The 21,440-nt window shown below is 34.6% G+C and overlaps 1 protein-coding gene across 8 annotated transcripts in view; it reads right to left on the bottom strand.

Moving 5' to 3' along the window:
• Positions 1-21,440, bottom strand: part of LOC145266610 (scavenger receptor cysteine-rich domain superfamily protein-like) — a 211,122-nt gene that overhangs the window by 156,677 nt on the left and 33,005 nt on the right. The window contains exons 4-5 of one of the 8 annotated variants that reach the window (XM_080122510.1): positions 3,961-5,751; positions 1,553-3,540 (exon numbers count right to left, since the gene is read on the bottom strand). The exons of 6 other annotated variants lie outside the window; for them this stretch is intronic. In XM_080122510.1, the coding sequence (XP_079978636.1) occupies positions 1,586-3,540; positions 3,961-5,751 (3,746 nt within the window). In that variant the 3' untranslated portion in view covers positions 1,553-1,585. Of the gene's footprint in view, positions 1-1,552; positions 5,752-21,440 lie in introns of all 8 variants that reach the window. One more of the 8 variants, XM_080122509.1, reaches the window with a different exon arrangement.

The following is a 21,440-nucleotide window of genomic DNA, read 5'->3' as shown; positions in this document are numbered from 1 at the left end:
TGACCGTCACTTTGTGAATATGGAGATTATAATGGCCGTCACGGAGATTAAAATGGCTGTCACTTTGTGACTATGGAGATCTAATGGCCGTCACTTTGTGAATATGGAGATTATAATGGCCGTCACATTGTGAATATGGGTATTTTAATGGCCGTCACTTTATGAATATGCAGGTTATAATGGCCGTCACAGAGATTATAATGGCTGTCACTTTGTGGATATGGAGATTAAAATGGCCATCACTTGTGAATATGGAGATTTTAATGGCCGTCACTTTGTGAATATGGAGATTATAATGTACGTCACATTGTGAATATGGAGATTTTAATGGCCGTCACTTTGTGAATATGCAGATTATAATGGCCGTCACTTTGTGAATATGGAGATTTTAATGGCTGTCACTTTGTGAATATGGAGATTTTAATGGCCGTCACTTTGTGAATATGGAGATTTTAATGGCCGTCACTTTGTGAATATGGAGATTTTAATGGCCGTCACTTTGTGAATATGCAGATTATAATGGCCGTCACTTTGTGAATATGGAGATTTTAATGGCCGTCACTTCGTGAATATGGAGATTTTAATGGCCGTCACATTGTGAATATGGAGATTTTAATGGCCGTCACATTGTGAATATGGAGATTTTAATGGCCGTCACATTGTGAATATGGAGATTTTAATGGCCGTCACTTTGTGAATATGCAGATTATAATGGCCGTCACTTTGTGAATATGGAGATTTTAATGGCCGTCACTTTGTGAATATGCAGATTATAATGGCCGTCACATTGTGAACATGGATATTTTAATGGCCGTCACTTTGTGAACATGAAGATTATAATGGCCGTCACTTTATGAATATGCAGATTTTAATGGCCGTTACTTTGTGAATAGGTGTTCAAATGATAAAAATAGTACAAATTTATCAGAAAAGCATTCGTGTTAAAGTTTCAAATAAATTGAATAGAAAATCCAAATTAGATATACTATAAAATTCTTCTAAGATATTTCGATGACACAAAAAAAAAAGGAGAACACTTTCTATTTATAGAAGAAAGAAAATACCAATAGCTTCTAACCTTTTTAAGGTTTTTGAAGTTCGATGAAAATGCACTTAAAGAAGGTCGAAAATTATTTTGGCCGACACTTTGTGAATATAACAACGGAGAAGAGAATATTAGCCCAGATAATACAAACAATAAGCATTTATCAAAATAAAAGTGTTAGAAGTCCATATCAAATGAATAGCAGATCCAAATTTTATATGTGATAAAATCGTTACAGTGATTCTATCATCTTCTGGGGATATAAGAAAGAACAAACAGAACTCATTCTGTTTATAGAAGGAAATATAAAAATTCTCCAAACATTATTAACGGGAGATTTTAAAGGCTGTCATTCGCATAAGGATCAAAACAGATCGATTAAAATACTGATTCTTTGATTATGAAATATCCCCTTTCCAATCAAAATGTCAGAAAAAAAAGCGAGGTACGCCTGCATAATCGGATAAGGAGTATTGAAGGAAATATAAGCAAGAAATAAGAACACACCTTGCATTGCAGATAATCACTTTGACTTGAAGTCTATATTATTCCACTAGTTGGGAGACCGACGTTTGGCATTCCACGTATGCTAGCCACGGGAGGTGAACCACTTGGCCAATGAAACGTGGTTGACATCATTGGATTGGGCATGTAACCGGAGATTTGGTTTTTAACCGGCGCAGAAATCGTAGCCGATACTGGATGTATTGGAAGAACATGTGGTCCAGGAACGTTGGCGGGAGGAAATAAACCTGGCATTGGATGTATCATAGTATTTATTTGAGGTGAAATACCTTGCCAAGTAGGAATAAAGTCTTGTTGTAAGCTTGCCATTGGAAGTTCGCAGTTAGGTATATTACTTTGCATAGGATTTACTTGGTGCGTTATTCCTGGAATTGAAACTGGCACTGGATGTTTCATGTTAGATATGTTATTTTGGTATGGATTTATTTGTGGTAGTATTCCTGGATTGTGTAACGGCATCAACTGATTCATATTAGGTATGTTATTTTGGTATGGATTTATTTGTGGTAGTATTCCTGGATTGTGTAGAGGCATTAGATGATTCATGTTAGGTATGTTATTTTGGTATGGATTTATTTGTGGCAGTATCCCTGGAAATGGTAGAGGTATTGTATGTTTCAGGTTAGGTATGGTATTTTTTATGGGATTTATTTCGTGCAGTATTCCTGGATTGTGTGGAGGTATTGGATGTTTCATGTTAGGTACGTTATTTTGGTATGGATTTATTTGGGGTAATATTCCTGAAAATGGTAGAGGTATTGGATGTTTCATGTTAGGTATGGTATTTTTGATAGGACTTATTTGGGGTAATAATCCTGGAATTGTTAGAGGTATTGGACCAGGCATTGGATATGTTATATTGAGTTCGGTATTTATGTACCTTTTTCCCATTGTAGAAGGAGGTGTATCGGTCACTGGTTCCTCCACATCAGACATACGTCTGATAGAAGTTATTTTCTGGAATATTGTTGGCATCATAGGAGCCATATATGGTCTTGGAACCATATTTCGCATAGAAGTTATTTGGGGTAATATTTTTGGCATAGAAAAGGGAATAATGAACGTTGGATCTATTATATTAGGTATATTATTTTGCATTGGACTTATTTGAGGGAACATTTCATGCTGTAAAGGAAACTTGCACGGGACAGCGTGTGTCATTCCAGGTATGACATTTTGTATAGGTTGTATTGGTGGGTACATCTCTGGTATTGGATGAGACATTCCTTGAATTGGAGGAATTGTTCTAGGTACAACATTTTGCAGATTTATTTCTGGGTGCATACCCGGTATTAGTAGAGGCTTACCCGACGTGTGCCGTTGCATTCTGGGTATTATATTTTTCATATAGTTTATTTTAAGAGGCATTCCTTGATGTGAAAGCATTGTTCTAGGTATAATATTTCGTAAAGGATTTATTTGTGGGTGCATACCCGGTATTGGAGGGGGCATTCCATGAATTGAAGTTATTGTTCCGGGTATAATATTTCGTAAAGGATGTATTTTGGGGTGCAAACCCGATATTGGAGGGGGCATCCCGTGAATTGTAGGTATTGTTCCAGGTATAATATTTTGTAAAGGATTTATTTGTGGCTGCATACCCGGTATTGGAGGGGGCATCCCGCGAATTGAAGGTATTGTTCCAGGTATGATATTTTGTGAAGGATTTATTTGTGGCTGCATACCCGGTATTGGAGGGGGCATCCCGCGAATTGAAGGTATTGTTCCAGGTATGATATTTTGTGAAGGATTTATTTGTGGCTGCATACCCGGTATTGGAGGGGGCATCCCGCGAATTGAAGGTATTGTTCCAGGTATGATATTTTGTGAAGGATTTATTTGTGGCTGCATACCCGGTATTGGAGGGGGCATCCCGCGAATTGAAGGTATTGTTCCAGGTATGATATTTTGTGAAGGATTTATTTGTGGCTGCATACCCGGTATTGGAGGGGGCATCCCGTGAATTGAAGGTACTATTCCAGGTATAATATTTTGTAACGGATTTATTTGCGGGTGCATACCCGGTATTGGAGGGGGCATCCCGTGAATTGGAGGTATTGTTCCAGGTATAATATTTCGTAACGGATTTATTTGTGGGTGAATACCCGGTATTGGAGAAGGCATCCCATGTATTGAAGATATTGTTCCAGGTATAATATATCGTAAAGGATTTATTTGTGGGTGCAAACCCGATATTGGAGGGGGCATCCCGTGAATTGGAGGTATTGTTCCGGGTATGATATTTTGTGAAGGATTTATTTGTGGCTGCATACCCGGTATTGGAGGGGGCATCCCGTGAATTGGAGGTATTGTTCCGGGTATAATGTTTCGTAAAGGATTTATTTGTGGCTGCATACCCGGTATTGGAGAAGGCATTCCGTGAATTGAAGGTATTGTTCCGGGTATAATATTTTGTAAAGGATTTATTTGTGGGTGCATACCCGGTATTGGAGAAGGCATCCCGTGAATTGAAGGTATTGTTCCGGGTATAATATTTTGTAAAGGATTTATTTGTGGGTGCATACCCGATATTGGAGAGGTCATCCTGTGAATTGAAGGTATTGTTCCGGGTATAATTTTTTGTGAAGTATTTAATTGCGGGTGCATACCCGGTATTGGAGGGGGCAACCCGTGAATTGAAGGTATTGTTCCGGGTATAATATTTGGTAAAGGATGTATTTGTGGGTGCATACCCGGTATTGGAGGGGACATCCCGTGAATTGAAGGTACTGTTCCGGGTATAATATTTTGTAAAGGATTTATTTGTGGGTGCATACCCGGTATTGGAAGGGGCATCCCTTGAATTGAAGGTATTGTTCCGGGTATAATATTTTTTAAACGATTTATTTGTGGGTGCATACCCGGTATTGGAGAAGGCATCCCGTGAATTGAAGGTATTGTTCCGGGTATTATATTTTGTAAATGATTTATTTGCGGGTGCATACCCGGTATTGGAGAAGGTATTCCGTGAATTGAAGGTATTGTTCCGGGTATAATATTTTGTAAAGGATGTATTTGTGGGTGCATACCCGGTATTGGAGGGGACATCCCATGAATTGAAGGTATTGTTCCGGGTATAATATTTTGTAAAGGATTTATATGTGGCTGCATACCCGGTATTGGAGGGGGCATCCCGTGAATTGTAGGTATTGTTCCGGGTATAATATTTTGTAAAGGATTTATTTGTGGGTGCATACCCGGTATTGGAGAAGGCATCCCGTGAATTGAAGGTATTGTTCCGGGTATAATATTTGGTAAAGGATGTATTTGTGGGTGCATACCCGGTATTGGAGAAGGTATTCCGTGAATTGAAGGTATGGTTCCGGGTATAATATTTTGTGAAGTATTTATTTGCGGGTGCATGCCCGGTATTGGAGGGGTCATCCCTTGAATTGAAGGCATTATTCCAGGTATAATATATCCTAAAGGATTTATTTGTGGGTGCATACCCGGTATTGGAGGGGTCATCCCGTGAATTGAAGGTATTGTTCCGGGTATAATATGTTGTAGAGGATTTATTTGCGGGTGCATACCCGGTATTAGAGGGATCATACCCAACATTTGGTGCTCCATTCCGGATATTGTAATATTCGTAGGATTTATTTGAGGAGGTGCTACAGGCATTGGTGATATTGTTCCGGGTATTACATATGGCATGGGATTTATTTGTGGGTTCATCCCCGGCATTTGAATGGGCACACCGGACATTGGTTGCTGCATTCCGGGTAATATAATTTTCATTTGAGGAAATAGGTTCGGAATTGGTGGGGGCATGGCAGACATAAGAGGCATCATTCCGGGTATGGTGTTTTGCATAGCTTTTAATGATTGAGCGGTCTTTCCGTTCGGGTTTGGTAACGTGTTTTTAGCTTTATTATTAATATAATTCTGTTTATGTTTTTCTGATTCTAGTTCGGGATTCATTTCAAAGTCCCGTACTTCATCGACTCTCCTATTATCAGTCGTATACCGCTTATCAGGTCCGTTACGTTTTTTATAGAATGCGTGCATCTTTATCGGCGTCCATTCATAGCCCTCCGGTGACTCGCCATTTGGCGACATTTTAGGTTGCCCTCGTAAAATTATGGACAGGATCGAGGTATGATTTTGCATTCTGCGCGGTAACTTAGCCTTGAACGTAAACATATTCGAGTCGTCTTCAGTTTTTATTTGAGTCGTTTCTGAAATACAATAACATTTCATGTATAAACAGATTATACGCGATGGAAATTTCTCGATGCCGTCTCATCTTTTAACATCTTTTTTTTAGCACATTTATGATAGGCAACTCTAGTTGTCATATCCGAAAAAAAAAATTAGACATTAAAATTTTATACAGAAAACAAACACACACACACACACACACACACACACACACACACACACACACACACACACACACACACACACACACGCACGCACACACACACACAAACACACACACAAAAAAAAAATAAATAAATAGATAAAATAAACAAAGAACATTTAAGACCCAAGCCAAAACATTTTCGTCCTGAATAAAAAAAGGTCGTTTGTATCATAAAAAAATATCTACACTTCTTGCATGATGTACCTATTTACTATGCCTCCCCACGGGACAGAGTTAGACACCAGGGTCGTTTTTTAACGTGCTTGCATGATGTAAGTAAAAAAAAAAAAATTCAAATGAAAAATATTGTACCTGATGTTATGATAAAAAAAATACAACATATCAAAATCAACCTTCAGAACAAATAAAAATACGTTGTTTAATTCTTTAGATAAGGATTAATAATTTCGATTATTTGGATCATTCGGACTACTGTTCTAATGTACTATTACAATGTTTCGGCCGATATGTACCCCGACCTTCTTCAGGTGTTTCGTGGTGAACTCAGAATTTTTTTTTATGTCAAACTCGGGGCACTGAGCTCCAATCCCTCGTCCCCCACCCCTCGCCAATCTTTCACGAGAAACACCCGTCTGGCTGAAACTACTGTCAATAATTTTCCCCACTCTTTATCTGTGCCTAAATCCAAACGTAGATTCCATGAGCAAAGCTTCTTTCTTAGAACTGCACTCCAGTGGAACTCTCTGCCGCTTGCCTGTTTCCCACCTGTTTCCCGTCTTCAAGTCCAACATAAACAAACTCCTGACAAACCGCCCCTTTAAGTAAGACACTCTATCAAAACCCCCAATACTAATGATTACTACAATACTATCTCATTGATTACTGTACACGCAATAACCCTTATCCCTGAGTGTCCTTCGGGCCTTGATAAGTTGTGACCAATAATAAATCTCGAACGGAACCCTTTAATCAACAGACTAATGTCGCAATGAATAAAAGTGAATAAGTGGCAATCTTCTAGAGGTTAAATGGTGGAATCTTGAGTGCAATCAACTACTATTCTAGTAATATGTAATCTGCCAATATTTCTGTCAACCAATTGTGAGAAACTGAGACTCTACATGAGTATTTAAAATACGAGGAGTCGTCAATAAATTTCCAGACTTTTCCAGACAGACATTTAAAATTGTCATAGACGCTTGAAAATTCACTATGTTATTGCTATACATCTTATGAGATGATCGACGAAGTTTTATGATTTCAGGTTCAAATTAACAGTTAAACCAGGGATTGGAATACACGCTACTAAAGCCTGATTGTCACATTCTAACCCTAACCCTAACCTGTCACAGCTGGTGAATTTCCAAAATGTAATCTGGACATGAAGACACTTTACAAGAATGATATGCAATAAAATTCTGTTTTAAACATGAAAACAGATACTGCAGAAACGTATGGAATGCTTCAGACTGCCAAAAGGTCAAACTTGAAAGAGTTGACCTTTGGAGATGCTACCAAATTCCTCCGCCGATTTTGGGTCTAAAGACTTGAAATTTTAGATGTAGGTAACTTGGACATAGGTAAAAACTTTGTATTTTGATTTGAGACCAAAATAATGAATGTTAAGGGGTCAAATTTTTTAAAAATTGATCTCTGTGGTCTCTATGAAATTACTCAGACAAATTTTGGTCTAAACATTTGAAATCTTACATAAAGTGTATTCACATGTAGGACAAGTTATGAACAGTACATAGGGCCGGGCAACGCCGGGCTGACCTGCTAGCAGTAAATAGATTATTTTGTTATCGCTTGAACAGTCTTTGTAGGTAAAACGTAGTTCACAAAATTTTGTACGTTCCATTTGCCCAATTTCTTTAGCAGCAACCAAACTTTTTCACAGTCCTAATTATACGAGGTACTTTCAATAAGTTTCCAGACTTTTTCGTACAAGCATTTGAAATTTGTCGTAGACGCTTGAAAATTTAGTATGATATTGCTATACATCTTATGAGATGACTGACCAATTTTTATGATTTCAGATTCAAATGAACAGTTACAGCAGAAATTGGAATACACCCTACTAAAGTCTGATCGTCACAGCTGGTGATTTTAAAAAATGCAATCTGAACATGAGGACACTTTAGAAGAACGATATGCAATAAAACTCTGTTTTAAACTTGGAAACAGATGCTACAGAAACGTATGGAATGTTTCAGACTGCTTTTGGGCCATCTTGCATGAATTGAGCAACAGTATTTTAGCGGAATAAGAGATTAAAGGAAGGAAAGTAGTTTGTGACGGATGATGAGATGTGTGAGAGGAGCAATGAAGTCAGAATACCAGAGTTGATTGGCCAAATAAAGAATTTCATAGATAAGGCCGGTCGTGTGTCTACAGAGGTAATAAGTGCATTGTTTGATGTCAGTGTGGAAATTGTACACACAATTATTCGCGAGGAACTGAAATTGCGGAAAATTTTCACGAATGCGCCAGTCCACAACTACATCTTTGTTATAAAATATTTGACCAAGATGGGCATCAATACAGTTTCTCAAACTCCCTTTACTCGAGATTTTGTTCCCTGTGACTTTTGGTTATTTCCTAAGCTCGAGAAACCCCTTAGATGCTGCCGTTATGAGAGAATTGAGGCGATGAAAGAGGCTGTGACACAAGGGTCATTACCACGCTCACACAAGAGGACTACCATGAGGCTTTCCAAAAGTTTCGCTTTTTATATTTTTCTTTTCTTCCTCGCCGTGACGTCACTTCGCACACAGTTTGGTATTTGCACACAGATCGCACTCTGTAACAGCTGACTGAAAGAAAGCATGTTAGCCCTGTAGATTAAGTGAAGAGTTCCGTTCGAAATTCCAGACAGATTCCCGAATTTGACATAACAGTTTCCGAATTCTACAAAACAAACTTGAAAGAATGTCAGCGGTTAAATCGTCCGGAAAGTTGTGTGAGTTGTATTCTAGATAAGAACAGTAGTCTGTGTTAAAGTAAGAGTTATCGAACTTGGAGGCTTTTTTCTATTTATTTAGTTATGTCCCTTGTCTGGACCTCGTCAGGAAGTGGGGTTACACATCAACCAACTTGCTCTGGATCGGAAGGAATAGCAAAACATAAGTTTCGTGGGTTTTCAATCCACACCAAGCGGAAGATGTAACTCATGGTGATACAAGGAGTATCTGGGACAAGCAACCACTACTCCTTAATAAAAATTTAAAAAATAACATAAAAGGTTGTGGTGGATTCTGGTGATACTGAGCTTCAAATTTTACAGAAGTTTCAATTGAAATAATTACGTTAAGCAACAAAACTTTTGTTCACATTTAACGAAAAATGATTTTTGTTGAAATTATAAAATAACTTCATTAAAAATAAAGAAAACAAAAATAAATTCGCTGCCATTCTGTCATTCCTATGATAAGCTTTCTTATATTTGTATTCGTTGTTCCGCCTTATGCCATACATTTTTTTTTTTTTGGAGTGAATATTCAATATGGCGTACGGCCAACAGTAACACGTGTTTATGCTACGTTGTAGGAAGTACTAAATGGAATGAGTAACAGTCCGAATAATCCAAATTATACAATTCACACAGATTATATTGTCATATTACGATGATGCTTGGAAATAAAAATTTAATACATATATATATATATATATATATATATATATATATATATATATATATATAGAGAGAGAGAGAGAGAGAGAGAGAGAGAGAGAGAGAGAGAGAGATAGATAGATAGATAGATAGATAGATATAGCTTAATGTAAAAGGAAACGAGAAAGATCAATTCCACAAAAGGAGACTTATCCGGATAATGCCAAGCTCAACAATAATTATTGGAGCTTATACAGTAGGACAACAAGAGTATGAAATGAAGACGCAAAACTATATATTGGTAGATATAGAATGGATCATTTATTTAATAATGGAATACAGGCAAAATTTGGGGGATGGAAGGGACTCTTTATGCCAGGGCATTTCGAAGCCTAATGCTTCTCATCAGAAGAGTAGAGAAGGTGCTAGGTAGCATGGGAAAGATGCGGCGTCTAGCGTAAGGTTCATTAGGGATGAAAAAGATTAAGAAGAATTATAGAATGTTGGGGGAAGCTTTATTGAATTATATATATATATATATATATATATATATATATATATATATATATATATATATATATATATATATATATATATATATAAAACATCAACACTGAGAAAGGATGCAACATCCCTTCAAAGTGAAGGGGGTCGTAGGTGATATTTTGATGCTATATTTAAATCTAATAGTTGGATCGACTGTTTTAAATATTTCAATGAAGAGAACACATTGCTTACAAAATAAATTACATACATACATGGTAGCTTCCTTCAGTCTTGACAGACTATGGATACCCACTTTAAGGGTGCCTGCGCGTGGAAATTTTGCGAGAAGTGTTGCGCAATTTTCCAACTACATATCTCTTGAGTCGGCGTTGTCAAATACCAATGGCAAGTGGATGGTCAGGACGACTGGAAACAATGCCGAGATAAGCGGAAAGCACACGCAGCACCTAGAATTCCCAAATGGTCACCCATCTGGTACTGGCCAGTCTCAACGTTGCTTAACATCAGTGATCTGACGAGAACCGGTGTGTCAACGTGATTGTGCAGTATTAAACATACATACATACATTCATACATATATACATACATACATATTGTACTTGGTCACACGCATTTGTATACGCAACAAATTATCGCAAAACCTTCTAAAGGCGAACATATACGACCTTCCTTCTCCTCTTATATAAAATTTGTGTTCTGAAAGATCACACTGAGGGGGGGGGGTACACGGGTTAGCATATTAACTTAAAAATTGTAGAAATGTTTTATTTCAAATAAAAAAATTTTTGATTAATCGATCTGTACGATTTTAAAGTGAGCGTTCAAACGAACTCTCGTCGACTTGTCTGATTGAGTTGATATTCTTTGACAACTCACTTGAAAATGCTTTGTTATTTTACACACACACACACCCACACACACACCCACACACACACACACACACACACACACACACACACATATACATATATATATATATAGGGTGACCCCAAAAAACGGGCCCCAACTCTAATTAGGCCCCATTTCTTAGTGTTTTGTCCGAATGAAATGAAACTTTGGTCATAACTAGTCTATTATATTCAAAACATCACATCAAAACACTAGGGTTTTTGCCTTTTTTTTTCCTCCGTTCTACAGCATATGTTCTAGATGACCTCCATTTAGCTTTTGGTTTTTTCTTGGGTCACTCTGTATATATATATATATATATATATATATATATATATATATATATTCTTTTAACTTTCTTGAAGTTTTACATTTGGATTTTACCGTCATTGGATTTTTTATCTTCCACCAGACTATCCATTCATGTGTAATCACCTTTTTCTTCACTATATTCCCTCTGCTTCACTTTTTTTGTTTTCAAGTAAGATCTTTGATTACTTGTTGTTTCATCAAATACTTTTGCATGCAGAATCCGATCCTGCATTTTGCTAATTCCTACCCTCTGATGAGAAGGAAAGTATTTCTTCGAAACTCCGCGGATTAAGGACTATCCACTTATCTAGTGTTTCCTTTTCAGATTAAATATGTTTTAACTCATTTCAAAGTGTTTTTTAACATATTTTATTAACTGTTTGCTCATATATATATATATATATATATATATATATATATATATATATATAACTACTTAATTTACTCACATAAAATTAATATACGAAAGTATAGATTTATGCGTAAACTTCAAGTATTTTTTCAAAAGTGCTCAATACGTAGGTAGAGCTAGTTAGTAAGTTATAAAATATATACGGCGATTAAGCTACACTGAATATTCTGCGTTTCATCCACTCTAGGAATCTTAATAATTATCATAAGCCTGAAGAGTTCTAGAGTGGATGAAACGCGGAATATTCAGTGTAGCTTAATCGCCATATATATTTTATAACTTACTATATATATATATATATATATATATATATTAAATAAGACACGTATTATATACGTTTGAAGGCAGTTAGAAATTTATGTTAAAGTCCATAACTAACTCAATAAACATCTGTTCAAACGTATATAATACGTATCTTATTTAATTCAAACTACACCGGCGCTTCTAAGGAACAAAATCTTAATATATATATATATATATATATATATATATATATATATATATATATATATATATATATATATATATATATATATATATATATAGTAGAAATGGTAATTAATAAAAACTGAAGAAAGTGCTCAATACTGTTGTAGAGCAAATATGCGTTTTATTCTTTATTACCGTATCTTTCTGTTAAGTTACATTATTGTTTCAGCTACCCGGCCATTTTTTGAGCCGTCCGTAGCTTCCTCAGACTTTTACAGAAATGCCGAGATAAGCGTAAAAGTCTGAGGAAGCTACGGACGGCCAAAAAAAACGGCCGGGTAGCTGAAACAATAATGTAACTTAACAGAAAGATATGGTAATAAAAAATAAGACGTATATATATATATATATATATATATATATATATATATATGCATATATATGCATATATATACATATGTATACATATATATACACACATATATATGCATATATATGCATATATATACATATGTATACATATATATATATGCATACATATATGCATATGGATACACATATATGCATACATATATACATTTATATACACACCTATATAAACATATATATATGTACATATGTATACATACATATATACAGATACATATATATATCATATGGATACATATATAAATAAATCAGTATATACATACATATAAATATACATGCATATATATACAAGCATATACATATATAACTACTTTACAAGAAAAAAGTAGTTTTAAAACCTTAAAATGATTAATGGAACTAGTTTATACTCGCGACTTGCATAATATTAACACAGTCCGTGAGTATGTCGGTTTCGGGCTGAAAGTATAGATGGCATTGTGGTCTTATCGTGTTATGATTTTATTTATGGTAGAAACCTTTTCGTTGTTTAACAATGTACTTCAATTGAAAAATTATAGCGAATTCAATTTTATTAGGGATATAGTGTTGTTTGAATAGAATTGAATGTGTGGCCTGAATTTAATATGTGGGAAGAAAGGACATTTTGGAAATCGTATATATATATATTGTGTACAGAAAGTTGTTAGTTGAGACAGATCATTGGTACCGTCGGTTTCAAGCCCGATAATAAGGCCCGTTTAAGGTATCCTTATCAAGCTCTCTTCAGCCAATATTCGTCTTGTATTCGTATGAAGAGAGCTTGATAAGGATACCTTAAACGGGCCTTATTATCGGGCTTAAAACCGACGGTACCAATGATCTGTCTCAACTAACAACTTTCTGTACACAAAATATAAATACGCTCTTACATTTTGGATTTTCCTTTTAATTGAGCACTCTGCTGGAATTCTTTTTCCAAAAAAAAAACTAATCATATATATATATATATATATATATATATATATATATATATATATATATATATATATATATATATATATATATATATATAAACACATTTTGGGGGTTTGGGATTTTTGTTTTGCATTTTTTTTAATTTTGGTTTTTGCTTGTTTTTTAAATCCTATCCCTTTCGCTTTCCAGTATTTCTACAAAAGAGTTTCTTTTTCTTTCTTTTAGACATATATCCTTGAAAAGGTCGTCTAACGAAAAGCGTTTCGGGTTTTATTATATTTCGTGATTCGATTTATTTTACCCAATTGTATATTTATAATATATACTTTCACGTTTTTTTTCTCTCTGTTTCCCCATTTTTTTAATTTTTTTCGTATTTTAGTCGATTTACCACCTGAATATGGCCCATTTCTTATATATATATATATATATATATATATATATATATATATATATATATATATATACCATACCAGCATTTAACAAATCAACATAGCTGTCCCCCCCCTCTAATCTTAGAAAGGTCCTCGTGGACAACACAAGGATTTTGCAACGAGAAAGTAATTGTAAAAAATTAAAAATACTTGAAGCACTATATATAAAAACCAGCACTCATCTATAAATAGCATAATTTTGAAAGTAGCAATAATGTGCTGAAATGTTTAGCATAACCAGTATACGACTGGTTTTACTAACATTGCCTTTTATCATCCTAATTTTTAATCGAGTTTTTTATCACTCGTAAATGTATATCTTAATCGATTTTTCATTGACTCTTTTTATCATTCGTAACTATATATTTCAATTCTATTTTTAATATTTTATCTCCACCTGACGATGATTCAAGAAAGAATCGAAAGCGCTCGTGCGAACCATGGAACATTTGTAAATACCTTCCATCTTGAAGTTAAAAAAATCTTACGAAAAATCGAAAAAATGAAAAAAAAAGAATCATTAAGCAAGGTATCTCTGTTGTTTTTAATAGTGTTAGCCTGAATATAATATAACGAAAAAAGCCATTTTAAAATCTTTGATAAATAAATTAACAATTTTTTTTTAGCGAGCCGAATAATGCATGACCATTATTAAACAGAGCATGCTTTGAATAATCGATACAAAAAAAAAAAATTCGATAAATATTGTGCCCTTTGTGTTAAAAATAGCATCATTTTTTTCGATCTCGTTTGAAAACGTTTGCCGCCTTTCGACTACGGTGGACCAAACGCGCTGAAATAATTTTTTTTTATTCTGCTTTAAATTGCCCCCTCCCCCCATTTTGGGGAGCCTGGCCCCCACACACATACACTATAAAAACCAAACTCATACAAATGGTCACCCATCTGGTACTGGCCAGCCTCAGCTTAATAATACATTGAAATTTTCGTCACTGAAAAATAAGTTTTTTGGCCTGTTTGGTCTTCCATAGTTTTCGTCTCAATCAAAAGAAAACGTAAACAGAGTCGATCTGAACTCTACGGCGACGCGAAATGTCTGGTTACCTATATGAATAAGTGGAATTATTTGAAATTCAGGTACTTATATTATAATATTTTTGCATATTCTCTTAGAAAATCATCCTAAATCTTAGTTAGACAATAAATGAATAAATAAATTATTTCAAAAACCCTTTTTTTTTAAATATTTAAGTACGTTATTTGTGCAAGACAAAAAATATCAATTGTTAACTTTTTGGGAAAATTTAACATTTAAAATTGAATTAAAAATAGTAGAAAAAGTTTTACATTATTCTGTTTTCTATATGATAAAATTCAGGGTTTTATCTTTCTGGAAAAATAAAAGTTACTCAGAAATAATGGATTGTAATAAATGTAATTTAGTTTTAAAAAACAACAACAACTTGATTTTGCGGCCATTTTTGGCGGTGCCTAATATATATATATATATATATATATATATATATATATATATATATATATATATATATATATATATAGTAACTTTTGAAAATATATATTGAAATTACACAGAATTTTTGTCTGCGAAAAATCTTTGTAGCTTAATTGTCATGTATATTTCCAAACTTACTATATATGTATTTATATATATATATATATATATATATATATATATATATATATATATATATATATATATATATATATATATGTATATCTATCTATCTATCTATCTATCCATTTCTTTTATATATGACAAACCAAATACAGACAATGTATACAAGTGTCTGGGAGTGTCTTTACATGTTTCGCCTTCAAAATGACATAATAACTACAGACATTGTATACAAGTGACATTTGGGACACATTTGTATATGTATGTGTGTGTGTGTGTGTGTGTGTGTGTGTGTGTGTGTGTGTGTGTGTGTGTGTGTGTGTGTGTGTGTGGTAGCTATCGTTTGCGACCCTTCTCCCATCTAAAAAGCCACTGAACAAAGAATTGAAAATCAAAATTCACATCTAATTGATTTTCACCAAATGTAATAATATACGATGACGTCTAGCTGGGATACTAACTTGACATTGTATAGAAAACATATATTGAATTAAGGGTGAGTACTTGGGTAATATACGGCACAATCGCGCTGACACACCGATTCTCACCAGATCACCGAAGTTAAGCAATGTTGAGCCTAGCTAGTACCAGATGGGTGACAATTTGGGAAGGCTAGGCGCTGTATATACCTTCTGGGAAGGTTGAACGTGAGGCCAGCACCCTCACCCCGATAAAAAAAAAAGAACTCCACGCTACAAAAGCATCTACAAAGTGGTAGATGGTCTATGCCCCTCCAGAGGCTCAAGGTTATGGATGGATGGACTTGCGCAATGCAACTGAATCAGGTAAATCGAGGACCTGCGAAGGACTTTAATATGCAAACTTTTAAACCGGCAGTTTTTAAACTCATGTTTTTAAAACTGCCTGTTCAAACGTTTGTTACTCGATGAAATATCTTTCTTTCCTTTTTTTTGTCTTTTATTCTCTACTAGCAGGGCTACCCGGCGTTGCTCGGGACCGTATAAACAATGAAAAAACAAAAGCAGATATTGAACATATGTTTTATTCTTAGGGGAGAGGAATCTTTCATCTCAAGTTTTAGCGTTACAAACAAACATTTGTCTTTTATATATATAGATAATGACAGGTTTTTTGGGGGCCCCCCTCGAAGATAACTAATCAGTTGACCAACTTCTAGTGGTCCGTTTAACGTGAAATTTCGATATTTGTCATCCGGGTGATGGGGCTTCGATATGATACCAAATTTGTCAAGTTTGGTTCCGTCTTTCAAAAGTTTTAGCGTTACAAACAAACATACATACATACACACAGACGTTTGGCTTTTATATATATAGATTACCTTGTGTGATCAATAGAGCTGTGACAACAGCATATTCTTGTCATTGTTTTGACTCGTGAGCATATATCCGTTAATATCATATGTTTTTATGTAGACTGATGTCGTTCTCGGCTGATTGTGTCTTACTGTGTCGGATATATATAATCGAAAGTCAAAAGAATGGAACGAATATTCTGTTGTCACAGCTCTAGTGATGAACGACTCACGCACAGTCCTATACAATTAGTCTGAAGGTTACTATCCAGGAGGTGGGTGGACTGCTACATCTAGAAAAAGGGAGGCTTTGTTGAAAAACCAAAACGGATAGAGCAATTTTCAGGTGATGGTGTCACAAACAAAAACACCCGCATAAGCCAGCAGTGGGGGTCAATGCTAAGCCCTTAAGACACGTTAGAAGGCTCGGAAGATGACGAGCCGTGACGTCATATACTTGAGCAGAGAACAGATATGAAGCGAGACATATAAAGTGCAACTGCCATGTTGCAATCCTCAAGTTTAAAAAATAAGTAATTAATTACGTGGTCTCTCCCCTCAATAAATAAACCCTTTCTCTAAATAAAACCTTGAGAGCTCAGCAAGTCTGTTGTGTGCTTCATGTATAATTAGTTTTGTTCGTCTTGGTTAAAGAGTCGATCAACAACCATTAATCGACATAGCCACACAGAAAACGGACATCTCCCTTGACAATACATGTTAGAAATGAATGATGGCGAGTGATAACAACATATGTTTGAGAAGATAACAGATAGCTTTTCTGAGAAGTATCTTGAAGGAAGTTAAAAGAACGGACGTGAAAATAATGTGGAAATCTAAGTGAATGTTGCCTCGAGAGTCTGTCCACGCGTCACCTATCCTTAAGACTAAGAAAATTAGGTAAATATTATAATAATTATTTAATTAGTCATATTGGTCTATCCCCTTAAGTGAGCAAACTCTCACGAAATAAAGCCTTGAAAATTCAGCAATTTTTTATTGCGTTTTCATACGCGAGTTGTTTTGTTTGTATAACCTTATGGACGAGACTGCCAATAACCATGAGGAGGATCACGGTCAGTCACGAAAGACGTGTGACTATGAATAAAAGATCAGTAGGGATAAATACTCTGCGCAACGTTTGTATAGAAAGATCGTTTTGCTTCATTGCTTTGTTTTTGTTTTGTTTTTTTATCGCTCACTGGCTACGCGACTATGTGCAAAGTTTCGTTTCACATACGTTTCTATTTTATTACTTACTTACATGTCATGTCGAAATTAGTACAAATTCCAAGGCATTTTATGTGAAAACATTATTACCTACTTAAGTGCCATGTCGAAATATTTACAATCATAGAGCACTTTTGTGTATTAGGGACATTTTAAACCTATGTATTTTCCGGTTAAAACAATATTACCTACTTACATGTCAAATAAGTAAAATCATATGGTGCTTTTGTTGATTAGGGTTTTTTTTTAATATGCGCATTTCAGGTGAAAACATTATTATCTCTTTGCATGTAAAATGATTACAAAGCAATTAGTATAAAGCAGTTTTTTTTACACAGTGATCACCACTTATCAAGGCCCGGAACCCACTGAGGAATAAGGGTTATTGCAAGTACATTACGTTAGTGTGGAGATTTGATGAAGTGTTTACTTAAGGGGGCGGTTCATTAGGAATTTGTTAACATTGGACTTGAAGACATCCAAGTTGTAGTCCGGTGGGAAGCAGGCAGACGGAACAGAGTTTTCTGTAAATACAGAAAACCAGACCCAATCTTTACATACACGTGTAATCCACGATGTCCTTAAATAGTAAGCAACTTTGGGCCATCAAAACTTACACAAAATCGACCTGACTTAATATCAAGTGTGTATCATGCACATTTAGCTGAACTTTTGAAAGACATTAAAGACATGTACTGGGAATTCTATCTGCAAATGTTTATGCTATTGAATATCAAAAAAGACTCAGTGGTTCGTTATTTAGGTTTAAATCTTTAAAGGTACATGGTTCAATCTCAATTGATTATGTGATAAGATGTTTTTTAATGATGTATGTTTTTTTTTTGTTCAATTTTCGACTTCCGTGGAATTCCACGGGTTCTGCTAGTACCTAACTAATGACACTAACAAACAATTCCCGCTTAATTCATCTAAAAAAAACTACTGCCTTAGTAATGACTAGGGCTATGACAACAGCATATTCTATTTTTTATTCTTAGGTATATATTCATTGACATCTTATATGTTTTTATATAGTGTGATGTGGTTCTCGGTTGATTAACTGTGTCGGATATATACTCGAGAGTTAAAACAATGAAAAGAATATGCTGTTGTCATCGTCCTAGTAATGAGCCTATTCCTTTTTTTTGTCAACCAATCACATATTTCTATTTGCGTCCAACAAACTCCCAAAGCACCATAACTTTTTAATAGTATGTGGATTAAAAAAAATAACTAATGACAATAACAAATAATTCCCGCTTAATTCATCTAAACAAAATGACTGCCTTAGTAATGAGTACTCTGCCTATTCCTTTTTTCTTAACCAATCATATCTTTCTATTTGTGTACGAGCAGACAAACTACAAAAACAATCATTCATGCTCCATTTACTACAGGTTTCATGGGACTAAAATTGAATATCGATTGATTGCCTATTTTTTCTATGGACTTCCGCAAATATGTTTCTTCACACAAGTAGAAGCTATACGTGTCCTAGGAGTTCCATCTTTACAGGCTCAGTCAAATGTCTTAATGTTTACTGAGCAGAGTACTCATTCCTACCGCGGAATGCTAACGAGGTGTCTCGAGCGTTTTTGTAGAATAGAATGCGTTTATCCTAGTATGCTGGCTTCTCAAAAGTCACACCTGTCGGTCAGATTATAAATAATATTTCAGCTAAATTGTAAAAATTATATCTAAATAGGGTACAGATCAAACTTTGATTCTGACTGGCCTATTTTCATTTGTTATTGTTGCACCAGGTTATTGGCTATAAACTTACGTAATTTGCTATAAATTATTAAACAAGACACTTGAATTAGTTCGGTAATTTGTTAATATGGAGCCATTCTTAAATAAGTAGCTAAAAAGGAAATTTCAACTAATGGGAAATCACTTTTAGTCTTTTAGTATGAGTTAGCTTTCCTTGTTTGTCTAATATAGCAAAAGGTGGTTATAGAACATAGCCATTATAAAAACGTATTTGAACGCAATGGATCCCAGGTAACGCTGCGTCAGTGAAACTGGAACATTTAATCTGGCACATCAGTTTTTAATTCTGAATAGCCAATTTGCATTTGCTATTTTATAGCATGTTATTGGCAATAAACTAGTGTACTTTGCTGCAATTCATTAAGAAAAAAATGTATTCTGATTCTGTACTTTGATTTTGATTATCATACATTCATAATTTTCTAATATATAGAAATCTTTACACAATCACCTTTAAATAAAGAAAAATCACTTAAACGTAATTTAATTTTGATTAGCAAAATTTGTTATTGATCGGCAATTTTCTGGTATGTAGAAATTCTTATATAATCACCTTGAAAGAAAAAATCACCTAAACGTAATTTAATTTTGTACGAGCAAAATTTTTTATTGATCGGCAATTTTCTGGTATGTAGAAATCCTTATATAATCACCTTGAAAGAAAAATCACCTAAACGAAATTTAATTTTTATTAGCAAGTAAATTTGATTTTGACTAGCCAACATTCATTTGTTATTGGTCTCTATATGACCACCTTACAAGAAAATACGGTGCTAGTGCACTTATTGATCTGCGCTATTTTTTTAAAATAGTATTTTCAAGTTTAATTAAAGTTTTATGATATCTGTTTTTATTAAATTTTAAGGTTAAAGTACAGAATAGGTACAAAACACCGTCCCCTCTCCATGTTAATAATGTCTTTCTAAATAATAACGTTATTATTTCAACACGGTTCAATAAATGCACTCGTACCGAAAAATCAGCTAAAGGCAATTTGATTTTAATATCTACGAATCCTTGTATAATCACCTTAAAAGAAAAGTCAGCTAAAGGGAATCTTGTTTATCTTTTTTATTAACAGTTATTTCTATGCATTTGTTTGGATACTGAACGTGGCTATAGAACATGGTAATATTTACAAAAAATTGAACATAATGAATCCCAGGTAATGCCAGCTGGATAGAATGATTACATTTTCATTCCTGAATCGCTTCAAATTTTAAAAAAATCTTTCTTTAATTTAAAGCTTCCAAAAGTCATACTAGAATTATCCACAAGAGCTCATATCGCTACGGATAAAGGCGTTGAGTGATAATTAGTTTTGGATAAACATTTTTGGCAGGTTGAAGTTCAGGGGCTAATAATTAAAAATAAAATAAAATTTGAGATTACTTAACATGTCTACCCGCTCATGGCCGACGGAACAAGAATAATTTACCCCTTGTTAGTTAAATAAATAATTCCATTTAAAATGTCATGTAGATTCCTGCTGTATCATCGAGTGGAAAGGAATGCACAGATATAAAATATAGAATAAAATTTACTACGTTGGGTACAATAATAGAAGTCCGTGTCGGGTAGCAACAACTAGTAAATGAGTTGATAAGTCAACCACGAAGTGTTGACATTCCAACTGATTCCAGCTACTTCCGCTCCCCTTAAATATACGTGAACCATAATAATAGCAATTCCAGATGCCGAAATAAAGATTCCTTAGTTCTGGAAATG

This window comes from Euprymna scolopes, chromosome 41, assembly GCF_053919585.1.
Source record: "Euprymna scolopes isolate OS-2025 chromosome 41, ASM5391958v1, whole genome shotgun sequence".
Classification (NCBI taxonomy): Eukaryota; Metazoa; Mollusca; class Cephalopoda; order Sepiida; family Sepiolidae; genus Euprymna; species Euprymna scolopes.
This window is presented reverse-complemented; position numbering and strand designations above follow the sequence as displayed.